The sequence below is a fragment of the Asterias rubens genome, chromosome 2 (assembly GCF_902459465.1).
Source record: "Asterias rubens chromosome 2, eAstRub1.3, whole genome shotgun sequence".
Lineage (NCBI taxonomy): Eukaryota > Metazoa > Echinodermata > Asteroidea > Forcipulatida > Asteriidae > Asterias > Asterias rubens.
Genome location: NC_047063.1, coordinates 7,011,182 through 7,034,767, shown reverse-complemented (window position 1 = coordinate 7,034,767; position 23,586 = coordinate 7,011,182). Strand labels below are relative to the sequence as shown.

The 23,586-nt window shown below is 38.8% G+C and overlaps 3 protein-coding genes across 4 annotated transcripts; 1 reads left to right on the top strand and 2 right to left on the bottom strand.

Annotated features, from left to right (window-relative positions):
- Positions 1-381: 381 nt before the first annotated feature.
- LOC117287543 lies at positions 382-3,404 on the bottom strand. The gene is made up of 3 exons (XM_033768194.1): positions 3,233-3,404; positions 1,545-2,509; positions 382-498 (listed from the first exon to the last, which is right to left on the bottom strand). The coding sequence occupies exons 1-3, from the start codon at positions 3,402-3,404 to the stop codon at positions 382-384; spliced, it is 1,254 nt and encodes a 417-aa protein (XP_033624085.1).
- A 496-nt stretch (positions 3,405-3,900) lies between these two features.
- On the bottom strand, positions 3,901-7,739 carry LOC117307132. Of its 2 annotated transcripts, none has more exons than XR_004521033.1 (2): positions 5,188-7,739; positions 3,901-3,980 (listed from the first exon to the last, which is right to left on the bottom strand). XR_004521033.1 is itself a non-coding variant. In XM_033791801.1 (2 exons), the coding sequence occupies exon 2, from the start codon at positions 6,123-6,125 to the stop codon at positions 5,661-5,663; it is 465 nt and encodes a 154-aa protein (XP_033647692.1). In that variant the 5' UTR covers positions 6,126-6,281; positions 7,489-7,739; the 3' UTR covers positions 3,937-5,660. The 2 variants fall into 2 exon arrangements, 1 of the variants encoding a protein (XP_033647692.1); XM_033791801.1 differs by having other exon boundaries at positions 3,937-6,281; positions 7,489-7,739.
- Positions 7,740-15,993: 8,254 nt separating this feature from the next.
- LOC117287542 lies at positions 15,994-19,537 on the top strand. Its single transcript, XM_033768193.1, has 6 exons — positions 15,994-16,054; positions 16,232-16,302; positions 17,707-17,914; positions 18,045-18,353; positions 18,736-18,813; positions 19,253-19,537. The coding sequence occupies exons 1-6, from the start codon at positions 15,994-15,996 to the stop codon at positions 19,291-19,293; spliced, it is 768 nt and encodes a 255-aa protein (XP_033624084.1). The 3' UTR covers positions 19,294-19,537.
- Positions 19,538-23,586: the final 4,049 nt, after the last annotated feature.

Sequence of the window (23,586 nt, the reverse complement as noted above, 5' to 3'; positions counted from 1 at the left end):
GTTCATGCAAATCCTGTATAGTTCCAAGTTCACAAATTTAACATGCAAAAGAAGGGAAATGTTTTTGAGATCTACCTACTGCATATAAATGATTTGATTTGGGGATAAGGTTGGCATAACTTCCTTCAACTGTTTTTAAAAACTGAAACTTTTCCCCTTAGACATAAATATTATTTTGTGTAAAAATACAAAAATAAAACTTTTACATTCAAATGTATGGTAATGTCTATATTTATACCTTGTTGTAACGACCCCAAAAGTCTTCCAGAATGTTAATGAGTGACAGTACCTTTGGATTGATTGCACCTCTCAGTATAGAAGCATATCAAAATAAAACCTTTACATGCAAATGTATGGTGATATCCTGATGTCTGTGATGGTCTAATTGCTCCAGTCTGACTCAAACTGTTGATGACTGACAGCACCTTTGGGTTTATGGAACCTCTCCATGTCTTCTTTATCTTTGACCCTGTCTTGGGGTTGATCCCAACCAAGCAACTGCAAATAATACATAAATTTACTTAAATTCGTTAATGTTCTTCAGGATGGTGAAAAACACCCCAATACATCATGAACATGGATGATAAACCAGATGGGCAAAAGGTAAATGGTGTGTTTTTTTTTTTACAATTGGCGGGGATGACAACCACAACAGCATGCAAACAGTACTGATACAAAAGGTCTAGGATTAAAATAATTATGAGATAATATGGCAGTGATGACCTAGCTTAGATAGAAGATGGGCCTGACTTAATTGGTCAATGTTAAAAATGTCATACCATTGAACAAACTCGATTGTTGCAGCTGCTTCCTTGCTGTATTCAATGTTGCAGACAAAGTATGAGGCAAAGAGCATGCTGAGTGCCTCCATAGGTGACGACATATGGCTGTTCACTACCTCTCTATCAATGGCAAGCATGAAGTTTACAGAAGTCATAGGGGATGGACCTGTTGGTAGAAAAAAAACACATCAAAATATGTTTGAAAGAGATTTTACAAACCGACTTACTACCCACATGTATAAGGCCCATCTTTGAAGTGGGGGTGCTATATGTCAAAAGTGACTCAGATGCATTTAAAAGTAACAGAAGTATCTTCAAAATTCTTATCTGAAGTAAGAGTTTAAAGTGGGAAGGTGTAGCATAGGTTTCATTTATATGATAAAAGGATCAAGTCAAACTCCCAAGAACAACATGCCACCTGTGGGCCCAATTTCATAGAGCTGGTTAAGCAGAAAATATTGCTTAACAATTGTCTGCTGAGCAGAAATGAGCAGGATACCAGTCACAAATTGTGCATGTGACATGGTAGTTTGGCTGGTAACCTTATTCTCGTAAGCATAATTTTGTTGTGCTTAGCTACTTTTTGTGCTTAAGCAGCTCTATGAAATTGGCCCCTGGAGCTTAAAGGCAAAAAATAGGGCCAACTTCCCAATGTGTACAGGGTAAAGTTTATGGACTATTTTTTTTGTAAGGTGCGAAATGAAATAATTTACTGTTTTTTGAAATTTTGTAAATATACAATAAGAAACAATCATAGTTTACCTCTGCACTTTGGATAAGTGCCGAGGTGTTCTCCCCAAAGAATGTTGATAAAACTAGCAAAAATCCAAGAATCTCAGGGCTGCTATTTGATGTTTGGCGCTTTGCACTATTCAGCTCATGAAGCTTCAACTTAAGCTGCTTATTTGTCGTCTGCTTGGAGTCCAGGAACTGCAAAAGTCTTGGAACCTTCGACGTTAAGGCACCTGCCAATGTCTCCTTCAACTTTATACCAACAAGAATTTCAAAGTGATGAAGCATTCCAACTTCCTCAAAGAGAAAGGGCCAATCCTCCTTGATAGATAGGATGGACTGCAAACCTCCGTTGATCACATGCCTCACTGTAGGATAGGTTTCTGCCAACAACTCTGTTAAGGTATCCAATTTCCACACTTCTCTTGTGTGCATTTCTTGCAAGCTTTTCTTCTTTTCTTCTTGAGATTCTTCACTCCTGGGTAAAGCTGGACTATACTGCTCTGAATTGGTACCGTACGAACAAGTGGCTTTATTACAATTTGAAGCTTGGCTGGAACCTGCCTCGTCTGAACTAGAATTTACTCTCTTCATAGGTTTTAGTTGTCTGTGTAAGTTTTGGAATCTCTGCTCTAGCTGGGTCAGAATAGAGTTATACCCATTATCAACGATGAGATCATCTAGTTTATCTTGGAAGCTGCTTGGAAACTCTGCGACAACTTTAGAAGCAACAACAGCCAACTGCTTTCGCATGGGTCTTGATGTAATTTTGACAATGTCATCTGCCAAAACCCTGATCATCTGTCTTCTCTCGGACGGGAGAGGTCTCTCTTTTCTCTGGATACTGTCCTGCAGCCCTTTAGGCAGTTTCTTCCATGGAATCTGGTATGAAGAAGACCAGCAGACACCTTCGGGTGATGAATCAGGCAAAGACAATACACTTGAACAGGGTGACACTGATGAAGATGATGCAGTCAGTCCGTCCGATGATTTCCCTGAGTACATTTTAATGTAGATACAATTACAAGAAATAAGTTTTGTGCCAGGTGAATCAGTTAATGAAGACCCATTTTTTTTTATACAAAACTACACATCAGGATTTTCCCTACTAATTATTACACATATTTTAAAGTGATGGCAATATCTTTGGTGAGCTCGAGAATGTATGGCAGTTGGAGGAAGTTTTTGCTTTAAAATAAAACAACTTGTTCACAGGTGTCCTCTACTATAATAACATTCAGCTAATTGTGTATATTACAAGTGAATTTGAGTACTTTATTTGTTGCATTGCTCTTATTTCTTTCTCCTTTGTGTGGGTGGGTATAGACATTCAAACCAGGGACCTACAACCAAGAGAGTAATAGGGTTCCTGGTTGGAAGTGTGTACGAAACCAATGGTAGCTGTTGCCAAAAAGTTTAAGTACAAACACAATGGGAACAAATGAAGGTCACCAGTGGCAGTTGCAGGTGTTAACACAAGTATGTGTGCATGTATGCATTTAAATTTGATCCTTTGTGCGTGTTAAATATTGCATAAATCATCGCTTTAATTATCATACTAGTGCTTTACAATAAAGCCACCATAACAATATTTATTACAATTTTAAACCTGAATAGATGGAGATATGGAATTAATATTTTGACTTTCAATACTGTATGTAGAAACTTACCATCCTCTCAGCTTTTCAAAAGCTTCCGCAACTGGATCTTTTTCAGACCAAGGCACTCCAGGTCACTCTCATCCATGTACTGGAAGTCACTGGGTATCTCTATGCCGATTTCTTTAACTTTGTCCACAATATCATCTACTAATGATGCACTGGAACTACCAACAGCTTGCTGGACATACTCTTTAATCTGTGATTCTACTACATCTTCACTTGTCCCCATTTTGGGAAGCACCTGGTAAAAATTGAAGAAAACTCCTTGCAATTTAGCTACCTGGCATTATAGTTTTTTACAATGCTAATACTTGATATGAAAATGTGGTACCAGCAGCTAATACAAGAGCTTGTTTATAACAATTTTAAAACGTTCTACAGTATAAGTTTATATAATAAACAAGGAGACTGACAGGTGAAATTGTAATTAATTGTTGGCTTATTGAAAAAACAATGACTTGAGTGTAAATGCCCCTTATTTTTGACCGCGCGAGGGCGCTATAAATAGTATTTTGATCACTTCCGGGGGTACACGCGATTCGCCCTGCACAAATTAATAGGCGTTCTGTCACTTTTGGTTGCGCCGTAGTTTCAATTTGCTTTAGAGGTGGATTATAACGGCTCCTTTAAAAGTCTTATTGTCTGTGATGGATTAGATGTCTGTGGTTATAATGTGTTCCAATCTTTAAAAACTGTTTTGGGTATGAATGAATATACCCCCGTGTGACACCGAGAAAATGTGACAAGATGCGGATGATGTACATTAACTCTGTCTTGTTCTTTTATTATGGCGTTAGCATAAACCCTGAAATGATACAAAATAGAATTTCCATATAAATACAATGCTTTAGGAAATACCAATCTGGCAAAGTAAATTATGAAAAGAACAATGATAATCCTCAGATAATCCAATGCAATCAAAAGAGATAAATCGAACTCAATAACACAGTTTGCCTCTAACTGTAAAGTCAAGTTAAATTCCAAAATGAATTAATACAAGGCATGTAAATGCTTTAACTTGCAGAGACAAAATTAGGAAATAACTAAAGCAAATGTGGAAATAACCTCTTTCTCTATTTCTGCTCAATAAACCTTGAACTCAACTTAGTCCAATCACATCCTTATGAATAAAGAACTAATAAAGAACTTGAACCACAACCCTTAAGTTAATACTGATCAAAGAATAATCAAGAATGTACAAGGCAAGTGATTGCTTTGACTTGAGACTCTTAATTAATTAATTCACAAAACTTAGTCAAAGTGCATAGACTTGTTCTACAATAAACCTTAGAATTAATAAACCCAATAGCAGCACAATAACATTGCAGCTAGGCATTCCAAAGACTTGTATAATGAAACATAAGCTCTGGCAGCACTTGTTTTAGACCGAATACATAATGAGTTTACAGTAGAGAATAGTAGCCTACTTCTCCCCAGTGTACTCTTATCAAGGTTAACAATAAACAAAGAACCCTGTGTAAGACTAGAACATGCAGGCAACACACCAGTGATCACATATCAATTGCTTGACTGAACCTTATGTGGCAGTGTACACTAAAGGATGCTATATCGATAAGCTATGCTGCACAGCAATACTGACTATCGATATGCTCACTTCCTAACCACAAACATCACCCAGCATATGCCCAGTGCATTTCTACTCTCACACAAAGAGGCAACTGACATTGCACAATGCCAATGGTGGTACAGTAAGGAAAACCACACACCTCTGTATGAATACTTCTAGTCTAAGACAATGACAAAATAAGGAAAAGTTTGATCACAACACCCATAAGAGTGCTTTCAAACTAAATCAAATACAAATGAAACTAAAGCTATAAATGAACAATACAACTAATAGAAGTAATAATAAAGTAAACTTAATAGAGGAAACACTAAGAAATATCTAAAGAAGTTAAACCAAGTTCCAAATCAAAGTAACTTTCCCAACATTTAGAGACTAGAAAAGCAGTAACAAATCAACTTTAAAATACAACGTAAAATAGACTTACCCCAGCCTAGTCACTATAGATCATCATGAGGTGATCTTCCAAACTTCTCCTTTCTAACTTGTACCATGAAAAATGTATGAAATAGATGGAACTTTTGCCACAGAACAGATATCAATGTTGGCTGTACATGTGCTGTGGTATGAATGACTCACTACTTCTTGGAACAGATAAGCTAAACAATAGACAATGATAAGTGAGAGAGTCTTGAGATCAAGCGAGGGCGCTGCGCAAGGGCTATATGTAAATGACCTGTCACATACTCCCCTGCTTAAAGGTTGGCGTCCCGACAACTTAACTAAATATATGACATTAACTTAATGATTAATACAAAAGAAAGAGAGTACAAAATATAATCTGTTACTAAACACAATGAAGTCGTCAACGCTGGACTCCTGCCAACATCTGCGCTAACAGCAACTGGGAACGACTGAAGTCTGCGAGAACTTGGAGATCGATCGAAGGAGCTCTAACAGTTACGGCCGGTAACTCGGACTGGACTTCGGGAGTGGATGGGGATTGGAGTGTTGTCCCGCTTCAGCACGGCTGGTGTGGCGCAACTGCTCCGCTTTGGCAAGTGGGACCTCCTCCTCTGTAGTGGGCTCCGGTGGGGTATCTTGCACTTCTGATGTGGGTTGAGGGGCTAGATCGTCAGGGTAATGCTCCCCTGCTTTGTGTACAGCAGCGGGTGCTCTCTCTGGATCTTGCACATCTGAAGATTGAGGGGCTTGGTCCTCAGGGTGGTGCTCCCCTGCTTTGTGAAAAGCAGCAGGTGCACTCTCTGGCTCTGGTTGACCCGTTGTCATCGCCGGAGTCTCACCTTCTGTCTCCAGTATGATGATCGCCTCATCTGCCTCCTCTTCTGCCTCCTCAGGGTGGTGCTCCCCTGCTTTGTGAAAAGCAGCAGGTGCACTCTCTTGCTCTGGTTGACCCATTGTCATCGCCGGAGTCTCACCTCATCCTCGACTGGGGGTAGATGCAGTATTAATACACCATCCTGTCTACGACGCCAAATGTGACACCGAGAAAATGTGACAAGATGCGGATGATGTACATTAACTCTGTCTTGTTCTTTTATTATGGCGTTAGCATAAACCCTGAAATGATACAAAATAGAATTTCCATATAAATACAATGCTTTAGGAAATACCAATCTGGCAAAGTAAATTATGAAAAGAACAATGATAATCCTCAGATAATCCAATGCAATCAAAAGAGATAAATCGAACTCAATAACACAGTTTGCCTCTAACTGTAAAGTCAAGTTAAATTCCAAAATGAATTAATACAAGGCATGTAAATGCTTTAACTTGCAGAGACAAAATTAGGAAATAACTAAAGCAAATGTGGAAATAACCTCTTTCTCTATTTCTGCTCAATAAACCTTGAACTCAACTTAGTCCAATCACATCCTTATGAATAAAGAACTAATAAAGAACTTGAACCACAACCCTTAAGTTAATACTGATCAAAGAATAATCAAGAATGTACAAGGCAAGTGATTGCTTTGACTTGAGACTCTTAATTAATTAATTCACAAAACTTAGTCAAAGTGCATAGACTTGTTCTACAATAAACCTTAGAATTAATAAACCCAATAGCAGCACAATAACATTGCAGCTAGGCATTCCAAAGACTTGTATAATGAAACATAAGCTCTGGCAGCACTTGTTTTAGACCGAATACATAATGAGTTTACAGTAGAGAATAGTAGCCTACTTCTCCCCAGTGTACTCTTATCAAGGTTAACAATAAACAAAGAACCCTGTGTAAGACTAGAACATGCAGGCAACACACCAGTGATCACATATCAATTGCTTGACTGAACCTTATGTGGCAGTGTACACTAAAGGATGCTATATCGATAAGCTATGCTGCACAGCAATACTGACTATCGATATGCTCACTTCCTAACCACAAACATCACCCAGCATATGCCCAGTGCATTTCTACTCTCACACAAAGAGGCAACTGACATTGCACAATGCCAATGGTGGTACAGTAAGGAAAACCACACACCTCTGTATGAATACTTCTAGTCTAAGACAATGACAAAATAAGGAAAAGTTTGATCACAACACCCATAAGAGTGCTTTCAAACTAAATCAAATACAAATGAAACTAAAGCTATAAATGAACAATACAACTAATAGAAGTAATAATAAAGTAAACTTAATAGAGGAAACACTAAGAAATATCTAAAGAAGTTAAACCAAGTTCCAAATCAAAGTAACTTTCCCAACATTTAGAGACTAGAAAAGCAGTAACAAATCAACTTTAAAATACAACGTAAAATAGACTTACCCCAGCCTAGTCACTATAGATCATCATGAGGTGATCTTCCAAACTTCTCCTTTCTAACTTGTACCATGAAAAATGTATGAAATAGATGGAACTTTTGCCACAGAACAGATATCAATGTTGGCTGTACATGTGCTGTGGTATGAATGACTCACTACTTCTTGGAACAGATAAGCTAAACAATAGACAATGATAAGTGAGAGAGTCTTGAGATCAAGCGAGGGCGCTGCGCAAGGGCTATATGTAAATGACCTGTCACATCGGAAGTGATTGAGAGCGCCCTCACGCGGTCAAAAATATGGCCCATTGAACCTGGGACCTCCAGATTAATGGTCATTTCTCTCCCAAAAAGAGACATCTAGCATCCCCTTATTATTCCAGCATTAGGGCTAGATAGCTCAGTTGGTAGAGCACTGGCATGTTAATCCGGAGGTGGCAGTTCAAATCCTGTTCTAAGCAATGTTTGTATTTGTTCAATCCGAAATTAAATATGATTTGAAATTTTTAATGTCACTACTGAACCAATAAAACAAAAATCAAAGAAGTTTCAGCAAAATCTGAGCTGCTCGCTGTCAACGAGCGTTGTTTGTTTGTTTGTTTGTTTCAGTTGAAATCCTTACAAGTTTATACTAAGCACCTAATCAAACTTATACTTACAAAATCATTCTACACAAATTATTTATTGGGTAAATATTAAAATTCTGTCTGGTGTGAATTCTGCTTTAGAATGAAGTTATTTTCTTAGAAGGAAAAGTATGTCATAAATTGTTTTCCAACGACACTCTGTTTGATAGGATTCTGAGATTTTGAAACAAGCCTCCCTCCAGTAGTTTTCACATCTACTTCTTTGAGAACTTGTGCTTCAAAACCAACACTTGTTGACCCTCAAGAGAGTATGCAGGGAGGGGAAACCAATCTAGCAGATCACAAATTGCAATACAAGAAACTTTGTGAGAGTCTGACCCTTGCGTATCAAGAAGCATATACACACCCAGGTCTGACAAATATGTACTTTGATACAGTCTTACAACTACAAAGGGACATTTCAAATTTTTGACTACAATCATCATGATACAGCCAAATGTGAAAACATTATCCTCTGTGACACCAACTGGTACATACAAGCCTTTTCTAAAGACTGTTCCATGCAATGAGATCTCCTGACTTACAACTGAATTTTCAGCATTGAGGTGAAGTTCCTGTACTACATTTGTTATACTTTGTGCATATAAATCTGGGTGCATGGGTAAAGCACTTTTGACTTGTATTTCAGGTGGCAGTATAGAACCACTGATGTAGTAAGCCTGTAGGAGTTGGTGTCGTTCAGACATAGTCTTAGTGATATTTTTGTAGTTTTGGCTGTTGCGCAAACACTTCTTGAAATAGCCATGTTTACTTTCGAAGCGCATTGTCCACAATCTTATTAGGGGTCCAAACTTTCCTATCAACTCTGCATAATGAGACAGATAGTGGTGCTTAGGTTTGAGACGGCAATCAGGAAAGGCGTTTCTTCTCTCTTCGAGATACTCCTCCACAAGTACTTGCAGAAAACAAATTTGCTCTCTTGAAATACAAGGAGCACAGACCAATTCTACAATGTCCCTAAGCTGCAAACACAATTGCCAGCAGGGGTCATCAGTGTTCTCTAATTTACAACCTATAATCAACGGAAGAAGGCGAAGCAGATACCAATTCTGCACTGCATGACCACCAAGAACTTTGCCGTTCAAGTTGACTTCAGCTGGTCTGTTGCTCACATCTGTGGAAAGATATTTGAATTTCCGTATCTTTCTGTTCAGCATGCTGTAGGTGAACCAACGCTTTGTTTTGATGAAATATTTGAGGTACAAAGCCAGATCAAAACTTACAACACCCTCAAACAAATCATGTCCCAAGCATGGGGGAAGACCAGGGTTGCATACATGAAAATACTGCAGTGAATTGAACACTGAGTTGAACTTGATTCCAATGTGAATGTTAACTTCAGGATTCTCTTCAAGGTATTTTACTGCCTCATTGTAACTAGTAGTACTGCGGGCCACGCCTAAAGAAAATGCATTTCCCGAGTGGAAGACGTTTTTTGTGATATTACAATATTGACAAAAATGAGGTGTAGTGCTGAAATTTTCAGTAAAGCCACCAATACAGTGTGACCCTAAATTGTCACCAGTGATTGCAACAACACACCCCCTCAACAGGCCAATAGGTGTCTCTACACCAAGTTGTTCAATGTCTTTTAAGTCTTTTATCATTCGGCCAAAAACCTTGTCCTGACCAAATTCCTTGAAGTCTTTCTCTAGGCATAACAGAACAAGTTGTATTTGATTGATGGAACTTCTTAACTGTGGTGGGAGATTGCCAAGAGCCATATAAACACCCAAAATTTTATACTTCTTCTTGCTCGGCCCAAGAGGGTTTACTACTTGAAATGCATCCTGAAACAGAATAAGTTGTAGACACCTGCTGTTCAATTTAAAGAATTCATTTTTCTTAAAAGCAGTTCCATCAGTGTAGTCGGAAAGAATACTTGTGTCAGTTGACTCATGTAACTGCTGAACATGAGCCTGGACAGCTTTGTCACTCAAAAGCATGGACAGAGTTTCCTTTAGAGGAACATAGTGGTAGCAAACAGCTCCCCGAATATGGTCTCTTCCTAAGCACACTGACTCAGGACTGACATTATTCATATGTGTCTGATAATAAGCTTTTCGAAGGTGAACAGATCTCAGGGTATTAATTTTGGTTTTTACCCATACACCGATGTGTGTTAGCACTGTATACTCAGTACTTTCCCGAGTCCTGTGAAAAAATATCACAGGCATGTTACTCGGGTGGGATCTCAGGGTGCCGGACTCCTTGCTCAGCACATTACCCCATTCATATGAATATCGCATGTAGTCAGTGACTGCACTAACGCTATTCTCTGAGAGGCCTTCATCTTGCAATTTATTTTTAAGCCTCAAAATACAAGACTCACTGACTACTTCATGCATACTTTCAAGCTCTTCAACTATACATTGAACAGTGCTCTGAGGGATTAGAAGTTCTGCTTGAAGCTTTAAGCAGAAAAGTGCAAAGTTATTACTGAAATCTTGTTGTGATACAGATGTGTCCTGCATTATGTTCTGGAACTCATCTGACGGTTCTAAGTCAACAATATTATCACTTCTTCCCGATTCTGAAATGGTTTCATTTCTGAAATCATTCTGCACATCTTGATTATCTTGATTAGTTTGGATTGGGGTGTTTTTATGGTATCGTGATACATGAGATGTGAAAGAGGATTTTTTTGTGAACGATTTTGAACACGGCACAAATGGGCAAGTTGCTTGAATGCCAGAATCAATGTGGGATTTCATGCGCTTGATAACTGAGGACATATCACTGCACTGCTGCTCACAATTGCCGACCCGACATTTAACAGATAACACTAAGCTATCATGGCGTGAAGAATGTTCCCTACGATACCGACTATGGTTTCGGCTAACATGACTGTTAAATACAGAGTAGGTTAAAAAAGTTTGGGAACAATTAAGAACACCACATGGAAACCCAAAATTATGCACGTTTGTATGTATTCTGTAATGTTTTGAATAGCTTGTGATGGAGAGAGTTGAGTAGTCACAAAGAGGACACTGAAACATTTTGTTATAACCTGTACCAAATCACTGCAACAGTAGGTCTTTGAAAGAAAATATTTCAAATCTTCGCTTTTAGGAGTAAGATACGAGCAAAGTTTAGGGGTAGAGCACCGAGAAAGACAAAACGATCATTTACACTTACAGTCCCTGAAATGTTCCATGGGGAGGCCGTGGGTGGGCGCAGTCAATTTAGTTTATAAACAATAAACAAATTTACTTTATTGCTTGTTTACACACAGAGAATTATCCAGCATTGCAATTAACATTTACCATTTTCACTTTACACATTATTTATAGAGTAAAAACTAAATTTAAAAGCAAAGTTCTTGCTTTATAAAGTTATGTATGCAGTAGCAGTACGCTCCTTCTTTCCTAGTCCTACGGTCTATTTTTGTGCTTTACATTATTATTTTTTACTTAATAAGACCATGGAGGTAGAAAAAGAGACCTACAGCCTACACTGATCAGCACTACTGTGACTCATTATATACTAGTAGTACATGGAGCCAATGAATATGAATTACTTACTTACTATGTTTAGTACTATTTAATTTAATCATTAGTACAAATTAATTACTATTATATACCATTGAAACTATTCCTGTTTCACTTACATCATGGACAGAGGAAAAGTACTTTGCAAACAAGTATGCTGCGGTTGTTTTAGAACACTTTGTTGAACTTCACAACCACCACATTTGCATGCAGCAGGGGCTGCTACTTTATACTAGTACAGAAAACAACTTTGATTGATCTACAATTAAAATAAAAACTTCAAAAAAAAGGCACAAACTTATCATAAAGCAAGCTCACTGATACCACACCTACATACCAACCTTTCTTGGCAGTTTCGGACAAAAAGAAGTACATGTAGGCCTACGAAAACACAGAAGAATGGCGTCCACCGTTGCACTTCGACTGTACGCTAGCTGTAGGACCGTTGTGGTAATGGCGCGTATCTGTGCACACACACGGGATGTACACACGGGACGTACACACAGTACATACAAGCGAAGTCAATGCCAAGTGCTCAGTATAGTAGTACACGATCGACCGCACGTGTTCATGCAACAACAACTTGTACATGTCGTATACGTTGCTATAGTATTGAATAATACTTGCGATGGCAGTCTGCCAAACTTCAATAAAACGGCGCGATATTAGACGATCACTGTTAATGGTGTATAAAGTTATGTCAAAGTGACCTATTCTTACTACCCAGCTCTGAAAATATTGTTTTTATAGTTCAGCTAAAACTTCTTTTTTAATAGGGCAAGCGAACACTGGGGGGGGGGACTTTTTACAGAATAACATTTCCTTGTACTTTTACCGATCAATGATCCTGTACAATTACATCAACTTCGGTCAAAACGAGCTTTCTACAAGAAAACAATGCACTTTTTACATTTAAAGTGTTGTGGAAACGAAAAACATACTGTTTCTGTTTAATTGTACCTGTAAAAATACATAATTCATTGTATTTTCACCCCAAAAGGTGTAGTCTGAAATAATTGTTTAAGAATCTGATATTTTACCACCAAGACCTGTTTTTATTTTACAGAGCTTACTACATTTCTTTGTAATTTGACAGATTATTCATCTAAAATTACACTACTTCGGTAAAAACAAGCTTTTTACAAAAGACATGTAAGTTTACATTTAAAGTGTTGTGAAAACAAAAAACATACAGTTCTTTTGAAATATTTTCTCTGTAAAACTACATAATTCATTGTAATTTTATTCCCAAAAATGTATTCTAAATTTGTTTTAGTGAGTCTGTTATTTTACCTCTAAGACCGGTTTTTCTACAGAACTTATTACATTTTCCTGTACGTTTACAGACTTATCCTGTAAAATCACTCAACTTCGGTAAAAACAAGCTTTCTACAGAAAACGTGTAATTTTTACATTTAAAGTGTTGTGAAAACGAAAAACATACTGTTTCTGTAAAAAAAGAAATCTGTAAAAACACAGAATTTATTGTATTTTTATCCCCAAAATTTGTGAAAAATAATAAAAAAAGTCAGTCTGTTATTTTACCTCTAAAACCTGTTTTTCTACAGAACTTATTACACTTTCCTGTAATTTTACAGATTAATTCTCTAAAATTACACAACTTCGGTAAAAACGAGCTTTATACAAGAAAAATGTAGTTTTTACATTTAAAGTGTCGTGAAAACGAAAAACACAGTGTTTCTGTAAAATTTTCTCTGTAAAAATACAGAATTTTTTTACAGTGTACGTGGTGGGTGGCTTTCATACTCCTCAACCATCTGTCTGATGTCTCCTTTGCACTTGGCAGCATATGCTAGAAGACCTTTGGAGTGTTTGTCCCACTTGTCAAAGAACATTTAAAATGGAGTCATACTTTCATGTACTATTGCCACTGCATCGAAAGACTCCATGACCATAATAATGTGGGAAAATCTTTACCCCCTGTTCAAAGAGATTTTTGGGAAATGAAAAAGCTGCACATGTGCTCCAACTTGATGAGAGCTTCCACAAAAGACAATGGTTCAAACGAGAAACAAAGCAAAACATATTCCCAGAGGGAGCAAAAATTTAAAACATGTTTGAATTCACTTGATGTTAAACTTGGGGTGACAAATTTGGTGTACCCCTTGGGGTACACCCAAGTGAACTTGCCCTAGGGATGAATGATGAAGTATGAGTTAAAACACTTACAAGTTCCGGGATGTCTCTATATCGTGGGTATCGTTCGAAGATCTGTTTGGTGTAAGGTTTCTTCTCTTGGATCCACAGCTGACAGTTTCTTTTCATCCATGACCTTCCGTTTATCCATGGTGTTCCTGCAGACGGCCTCGCACTCCTCCAAATCTTCTTCAGAGAGCAAGCTAGTTACATTGGGAGTTTTGTTCAATGTCTTGGGTGTGCTTTTCTCACAGATCCCAGTTCTCATTCTTGCGCTTGTTGAGAGTTGACGGTGGATGTTCTTCAACTTGTCAACCAGATAGCCAGATTGTCCACCCTTTGAGCAATAAATATGCTCCTACAGAAAGTGGGAGATAAATCGATCATATACATGATAGTCCAAAGCACATCTTTACTCTCAGGTCAATATCAGAAATTAATTTTGTTTCATTTTCTTCCAGATTCAAATATTGATCAGTAATATACTGAATAGGATAATGTCATCATAATTTAATAAATTGTCTATATTACTGATTGATAAACTTAACACTGAAAAGCATCATGAAAACTGACGCAATGTATTGCCATTTCACACTATGAAAATATTCTCCTGGAAAACTCAGTGAAATATCTGTGAAATGCCATTTTGGGGTGAATTTCAAGAAGTTAATTCATTTTCACGTTATTTTCACCCTGTTTTTTTCCTACCAAACAGAGTGAAAATACTGTGAAAACTTAAATTCTTGAAACTCACCCCAAAATGGCATTTAACAGATATTTCACTGAGTTTTCAAGGAGAAGATTTTCACAGTGTCATGAGGGGACAGGATATATCCTGCTAAGAAACTTCTTGACCATTCAGAGAATTATGTTGAGACAAAATCTACATATTTATCAATATATATCTGAAAGCCACTTGTGAGAACAGTGAAATACTCATAACACCATGTTGAAAAACAGTACTTGTGCACTGTAACATCTTGCTCAATGTCGGACTGACATTCATCATGAAAACATTAACTGTCATTTGCATTTATATTATGACAAACGGGAGTTTTCACAAATGCTTGTAGAATTACATCTCTTTATAACAAGCCAAATGGTGTGTATGTGAGTTTGTTTAGGCATTCAAACCGGGGACTTATAACAAAAGAGGACAATAGGGTTCCCGGTTGGAAAAGGTCCCCAGTTGGAAATCGTGTACAAACCAATGGGAGCTGTTGCTAAAAAGTTAGTACAAACAAAAGAGGTACAATAGGAGGTCCCCGATTGGAGGTAAATGCACACTAGTGTGTGTGTGTACTTGTCAAGGCCGGAAACCGAGCTCTTCTGTGTGAATACACACTCGCACATCGAGGACTTTTAGCACAGCGAGGACTTCCTCGCTTTGAAAAATTGTGATAAATGCAGCATTATAGCCAGTTTGGACGCCACTGAGATATCTAAGCTTTTGGGACTAATCCTCGGTTTACGTCATTTACAAGAGGAGTATGTGTGAGTTAACACCATTCTGTTGCCGGTTAGCACTCTTGGATGGTTACATCGCCCTCTGTTGATATGAAGTTTCCTTCTTGTAGGTAGTAGAGGCGGCCATTTCTAATCCTGAACTCATTTCTGCATGACGGTTAGCTTATTCGATTTGAGTTGGGTAGCGTGGCCGGTTGCAGCTGTAATGGGGACGCATCATAAACATTGAGTGCATTGCATCCACCAGGACCCTAGAGTCAACCATTCGACCCATGGCAGCTCTCAAGAGAAGACAAGAAATGGTGAGTGATCTGAGTGTAAATAGATTTCCATGTAATCCTTACTGTACTGACTACATCACTATATACAGTCGTTTGACCAGTTAACGATTCCTTACACTTGTCAACAAACACATAGTTAAATGATTTAGGACATTACCAATTTATGTTTATGCATGTGATTAAGAACTAACCCCTAATAATATGTACCCCAGTTGGAATTCCACAAGTTCATTCGAACCAAAGTCAATTCGTACCCAAGTAAATTCGTACCCGAGTCAATACGTACCCAAGTTCATTCGTAGCCAAGTCAATTCGTACCCGGGTGTACTGATACCCAAGTAAACTCGCACCCAAGTAAACAAGTGCGTTGAAAGACAACATGGCGAATATTGCCGTTCGTTACTAAATATCGTATATGTTGCATAATTTGTATGTCTTCTTTCTAATATGAAGAAGGGGACAGCGTAATGGCACTGTGGCCTCCAGACTCGTCATGGTATCCAGCTGTAATCACCTCCATAACCAAAGGTATTTAAACAAGTATCATTACTTTTGTACTGTGGACACACGAAATTACAGTTGCACACCCTTATTGTGATCCACATCACGTGAAGAGCACGTTTTAAAGATGGCACAAAGTTGTATGTTTCCCCCCCCCCCCAGATGAAATACAAATTAATAAACCGTTTGCCTTTCATTTTTCAGGGAAGTCACTAATCAAGTACTGTGTGCGTTACAATGATGATGGCATCACACGCTCCTTATTTGAGCACCAGGTGAGTAAATGATGATGTCATGTATTAATTGCATTGATATGAATTTAATAACATGCTTTGTTTCTTCATAGTATATTATGTTCTGTACAATTGAGACGTTTTTCCAAGGTTTACGTGTTGAGGCAATCAAATGTCCTCTCTAAATGTAACAGAGTGCCAAACCACTTGCTGTTGACGGCAAGCGACTCGCTTTATAGTAAAAGCTGCATAATAACCAATCCGTGCCACCCCCCCCCCCCATGGGATATACTGTTTGAAACATGGAGCAATTGCTCCATGGTTTGAAAGGATGCTTTAAAGAAACATGTTGCCTTGGATCGGTCGAGCTGGTCTTTGAAAAGCGTCCAGTAACCGTTTGTTATAAAATCGATATGGTTAGAAAGATGTTGTAAAAGCAGAATACAATGATCAACACAAATATGCCTCGAAATTGCGTGGTTTTCGTTTTACCTCGTCGACAAACACGGTCGGCCATTTATGGGAGTCAAAACTTGGACTCCCATAAATGGCCGACCATGTTCGTTCGCGACGTAAAATGAAAACCGTGCAATTTTGAGTGATACTTGTGTGGATCATTATATTCTACTTGTAAAACATCTTTCTAACCATATGCATTTCATAACAAACGGTTTCAAACGCTTTTCATAGGCAACATGTTCCTTTAAGTTCTGACTAGCTTAGTGCTTATGTATTATTTGCCTATCAATTTAAGGGCACGCTGATCCACTCAACCGTATATATTTAATTTGTGTCATAATCCTAATCATATCTCAGTGGTGTTAATTATGTCATTTATCTTTTCCTTGCTAGCTGGCCCATCAAACATCAGGTTTTCAGTGTGATCCTTCAAGTTCTGTCAACCCCAACACCAGTTCCTGGGATGACGATGACCCACAAGCTACGTTTCAGTCTGATCCTTCAACGTCTGTCAACCCCAACACCAGTTCCTGGAATGACGATGACCCACAAGCTATTTTAGAAACTGCCGAGCTTCACCAAAGCAATGAAGCTGTAGGATGTGAAACAAATGATTCTAGTGAGAAGTGTGCCGTAACAGTCATGCAGACCGATAATGTCGGTGGACAAAGGAAATGGGACAAAAAACACTATTGCTTTTACTGTGATGAGCCTCAGGCCAAGTTAACCCGTCATCTTCAGTCGCGTCACAAAGAGGAGAGGGAAGTTGTAGAGATAGCATCAGAGACCGACGTTAGTGCCCGCAAGAAACTTCTGTTATACATCCGCAATATTGGTAATCACAGACACAATTGCCAAGTCCTTAGAGAGGGAAAGGGTGTCCTTATTATAGTATACAGACCAAATCATGAGGATCCTCCCCACGCATTTGGACCATGCATACATTGTTATGGCTATTACATGCGTCTTGATCTTTGGCGTCATCAGTGCCCACTTAAGCCTGCGCTCCCTGCACAGACTGATGGTAGCAGTAGGATAGGTCGTGTTAGGGGGCGAGTAGCTAACAAGAGTGATTTGTTGAAACCACCCCCTGCTGGTGTATCTTTCCAGTTGAACAAGGTTCTTAGTTCTATGAGGAGAGACAGTGTTGGTCTGATTGTCAAGAATGATTCTTTGATTCTGGAAGTTGCCAAACGTAAATACCTTAGACTTGGCCACGATGTTACACAACATGGCTACATTCGGAACAAACTACGAGAACTTGGTCGTCTTGTTATACAACTGAGACAAAACACCCACCAAACAAATTTCTTATTCGCATGAAGTTGTTACGGAGGCTCAGGTCATATACGAGGAAGCGACCGTCTACGAGCATATGCAAATGAGGCGGGCCTTGAGAATGCTGGTAACATGCGGTCTAGCGACTGTTTCACAAATTCTGGCCTTGAATGAACATCAGCTTGAAACACTTGCAGACTTCATGGGTCATGATTTGCGGGTCCATCGTGAGTACTACCAGTTGCCAGACACTGTCCAGAGGCTTACCAAACTGTCTAGACTTTTCCTCAGCTTGGAGAGAGGCAACTTGGTTTCGCAACATGGCAAATCTTTGGAGGAGTTGCATGTTACTGGAGGTAAACAAACCCGTTTTTAACTTGTCTTTCCAATTTAATTCAAACTGTGGTACCCCCACCCCCCCATAACATTCATTCACTGTACAACCTCCCCCCCCCCCCCCTTCCACCCCCCCCCCCCCAATGGATTGGCCGACTTGTTTAGGTGTGTACGCCAAAAAGCAAGCATACCTAAATGTAACAATTGCTCTTTGTTTTTGGGGCCTGATAACTCGGCCTGTGGCCGTCATCACCTAACCCCCTCCCCCCCCCCCCTTAGAACATCATTCACTGTACACCCCAAACCCCACACACCCAACCCAACGGATTGGCCCACATTGTTATTTGTGTGCCAGAAAGCAATGAAAGCTAACTGTAGAAGTTTAATTTCTTTGTATTGCAGAAGGCTTCACCAGCGATGAGGACAGCAGTGATTCAGGTGACTCGTGTGACCCAGCTTTGGAGGACAGTGTTGATGCCAGTAAGTTTGTAATATTTGTGACTGCCTATATCTCTTGTAGGTCTCTTGCATATGCTGGTCCTATTCCCTGTTTACCCCCCCCCCCCCCCCAGACCAAAATGCGATAAGATGCCAGACTCCGTTTGCTTTCAACAAATTTAAGGTGTCATGCACCATCAAAGTACAGTCATAACCTAGAGTCACTCTGTAGGCACAGCCAAGTGATTAGTCTAGATTAGCCCATCTCGGCAACTCATTTTGTACGGTAGGATGAAACAAGATGGCTGCTTCTTGTCAAGCATTTTCTGCAGGTACCTTTATCGCATTATTTTGTGCTAAATTGCTTATTGATTTACTCGAGGAGTAAATGTCACATCGGTAAAATGAACATATTTAGGTTATGTATACACCCCATTTGATTATGTTTACTAATTGACCTCTTCTTTCCTGTGTGTTGTAGGAAGGCCACCAACCCAAACGGATCCAGCTCCAAAAGCTTGACAAGTCAAGCGTTGACAATTCAAGCGACGCCCCTGGACTGCCCAGGAAAAGAAAGACGTAACCGAGGGCTTGCAGAGATTCATTTTGCTGAAGTAGATTCCAGGAAAACGTGACATTGAATCGTCCTGTCCTGTGGCATTGCAGACCAGAACTTGGAGAAACATTAAGGACTTTTGTAGAAACACGATGACACTTAAACAAATTTAAGGTCTCATGCACCACCAATGTACAGTCATAACCTAGAGTGACTCTGTAGGCACAGCCAAATGATTAGTCTAGACCTTTGGCCTGCCCCCCCCCCCCCCCCCCCAAAGAACAAGAAAATCGTGTACCACCCCCAAAAACATTTCCTAGAAGGCCAGTATACACATTCACAAGAACAAGATGCTAATTGCCGCAAAAACAGTGATTTATTTTACATCAAGATTTTTGCAACAGCCAAGTCATTTCCATCATAGTTGGAGATGTAAAGTTAAACCACTCATCAGAAGCAGAAATCTCAGTGCAGTCATGGATGAACATCTATCACTGAAAGCACATGTCAACATCCTATTATGGTTCTCTTCAATGACTGCCATCCGAAAGATGTTTGGTTTTTTTAATTAGAAAATGACGATCCACACAATTATGTTGTACCTAGAAATTGTTTGGTTTTTCTTTTTGTGTTGATGAACTAACACAACCCACCAGTTTGTTGAAGCAAATTTATGACTCCTCAAAATGTTGAACCGTTTTAGTTCAAAAAGTAAATGGAAAACCTCACAGTTTTGAACTACATGAGTTTATAATCCACTACTTTTATTCAACTACTTTAAAAGTTATTCTGTCCAACCAAGTCCGTGTCATAAAAAATAGCCAAAAATAAGTCTCCAAAATGTTTAGATGAAATAAATGAAATCATTGATTGTTTTTGAAATTGTTGAGTTTGAGATGTGATGATTTTCAACAAGACAGTTTTAATAACAAGTACTGAGCCTGACAACTGAATGTTGCCTGACACGCCTAAAGGGACACTTCGGTTTTGAATTTGGTGTTTTTGGCTTTAGAAAGTGCTTGCTATGAAATGGATGTGGTTGCAAGTAGGTTTTAAACTAGAAATTAATGATCCTCACAAATATACCTGAAATGGTATTGCATGGAATTGCAGTAACATAGTCTGCCATTTTGTTGAAGCAAATTCTGGACTCCTAAAAATGGCAGACTATTTAAAAAGTACACAAGTAAATGGAAGTTTTGACTAAAAAAAAAAGTAAAACCCAAAAAAACCACAGTTTTGATAGTGTAAATAATTATACATTGTACACTACTTTCAAAACATGTTTCCAACCAGATACTAACAAAATGTGGCATTACATAACATGAAAGGCAGTGGATACTATCTATGGGTAATTTCTCAAAATAATCATTAGCATAAAACCTTACTTGGTAACAAGTAATGGGGAGCTGTTGGTACTATAAAACATTGTGACAAACGCCTCCCACTGAAGTAAAGTAATTTTCGAGAAATAAGTAATTTTCCACAAATTTGATTTTGAGACCTCAGATTTAGAATTTGAGGTCTCGAAATCAAGCATCTGAATACACACAACTACGTGTGACAAGGTGTTTTTTCTTTCATTATTATCTCGCAACTTTGACGACTAATTAAACTCAAACTTTCACAATTACCAATAGTGTCCAGTATCTTTAAAGGGACAGGTTGGCTGTTTGTGGCTTTAGAAAGTGCCTGCTATGAAAAGATGGTTGTTAATATGTTTCAAATTTATTGATCCACACTACCTGGAAATTGTTTGGTTTTCTGTTTACCCTCTTGAGCACATTCTGCCATTTTGTTGAAGCAAATGCTTGACTCCTCAAAATGGCTGACTATTTTAGTTCACAGAGTAATTGGAAAACCTCACAGTTTTGAGGCACGTTTGTGTAAATATTGATACCCGTGATTTTAAACATATGTGTCCAACCAGGGCCAAAATTTATAAAGCTGTTATACAGAAAACACTTTAGACAAATTACTTTGATAATACAAGTATAATTGAGTGGGGGAACCTAAGTCACAACAGTGTGAAACTTAAAGGAACGTTACAGAGCTGGTAAGAAACAAAAGTCGTGAAGATCACAGATTTACATAAAACTTACACGGTCTATTGATGATGACGGTAGAAAACATCCCTTGAAATATTTCTGTCTGAAATGTCATAATTTGATGAGAAATATAAAATCTAATTTCGCATTTGTAGTTTATCACTCAGTGAGCGTTTTATTCATTTTTTATTTTGGCGTCGATGCATTGCAAAATGTGTTATCAGTTTTTCACTATTTTCGCGTGGCCCAGATAGCCGATCGATCTCAAACTTCTACAGGTTTGTCAGTTTATATATATGGTGGACTACATAAAGTGTGTACACTGCCAGCAACTGTTTTGTTGGCAAAACCAATTCTGTAATGTTCCTTTAATGTTATTTTGTTTGGAAACCCGTTTCTGTTAAGCAATATTGTTCTGTGCTTAGCAAGTTGTTTTGCTATAAGGGTTTATTCAATTGGGCCCAGATTCATGTCATACATGTAACAAATGCTTTCATAGTCCAAATGGCCAAATCTAAAAGCAATGTGTCTCTTGAAGAAGGTTTTGATAACAATGTGATTGAAATTGTTCTTAAACGGTCGTTTAAAACCGGCAAGGTTGTGGCCATGCGATAAAGGCTTAATGAAGTAGGAAACTCAGTCAAAACTATAGAGTTATATATAAGAACTAGATGGCGCACTGGCCTATACACACGCCCTGGCATGCGCGCAGGCGGCCATTTTCTAAGTTGACAAAAACATCCATCTCACAGCGTGTGTTTGTGCGGCCATTTTGTAAGTTGAACAAACAGCACCGCGTGAGCGTTCAATAAAAGAAACCTCAAATGTGTATTTCATATTCAACGCGCGTACAGAATGGCGCGCTTGTCATCTTTCGGTCCCGTCGCGTTTGTGCAAGCAGCATCACCAGTGCGCCCTCAAGTTCTTATATATAACTCTATAGACCTTTTCGCAAATACCGGGGCGCGCGCGTAAAGCTTGGAATTAGGTGCATTGTGGTCTTGCTGGTATCCAAATTTGATCCATATCTATCCCACAATGCACCTCATTCAACAGTCTGCGCTTGCGCATTGGTATTTGCGATAAGGTCTATGGTCAAAACATGTCAAAACTTATCTGTTTCCGACGTCGAGCTCAGTACGTGTGGTGCATTTTTATGATGACAGTTTTGGGATATGCATTTGTGTGCGTAATGCATCCTCGTATCCATTGGCTAAAATGGCGCAGAGAGAGCGATCACCCCTGGGAACGAGGTTGTGAGCCAAGCTTAAACGAAATCAACCGGTTATAAACGGCTCCAGCTGGTCATTATCAACCTACTATCACCCCCACGTGACTAGCTCTCCACCAATATGAATAGCAAAACTGTCTGAGGTATTTATGAATGTTGAATTACATCACATGCCAAAAGGGACATGTATCATCTGGGTTTGGTGTTTTGTGCTCTAGAAAGTTATTGCTATGAAAGAATGAATATGGTTGGAAAGATGTTTAAAAATTAGAAAATAATGACCCACATAAATATACCTGGAAATTGTTTGGTTTTCTGTTTATACCCTCTTGAACTGTCTGCCATTTTGTTGAAGCAAATTCATTGTTCAAAGAGCCAAATTTTAAAGCAATGTATTTCTAAAAGGCTTTAATAAATACTATTATTATTGTTGAAAATTGAGATGTGATGAATTTACAAAATTCAAATAGAGTCGGAATAGAGTCGGAACACTATCACCGCTCTAGTGCTTCTGTTCAACAGAGTGTGGGTTCGAATCCCGGTCGTGGCACTTGTGTCCCCGAGCAAGACACTTAAGTGTATAACTTATTGCTTCTCTCCACTGAGGGGTAATTAAATGGGTACATGTGAGGGCAAGTTACATACCTGGGTATTGTTTTAGCAAAAAAGCTATTAATAACCCCTATGCCTACCTTGTACACTTTGTTTCATTGTGGACCATTATTATCTCACTCACAGACATTGTCTCATGGGGAATTTAACGTGAATCGGTGTTTGGTGTGGACGGCGTGTGTAACAATTATGAACATTAGCGCGAAACACCTGAGTACAATTTCAGCTCTTTTTACCCCAGCTGCCAAAATCGCTTACAGTCACCAGTCCACTTCCATCGACCAACCCTGATTGAGGGGGATTTTCCTGCGTGCGAGGTAGTCTAGGTTCCTAGACCATTGGTGTTGCGTGGTCACACACTGTAATGA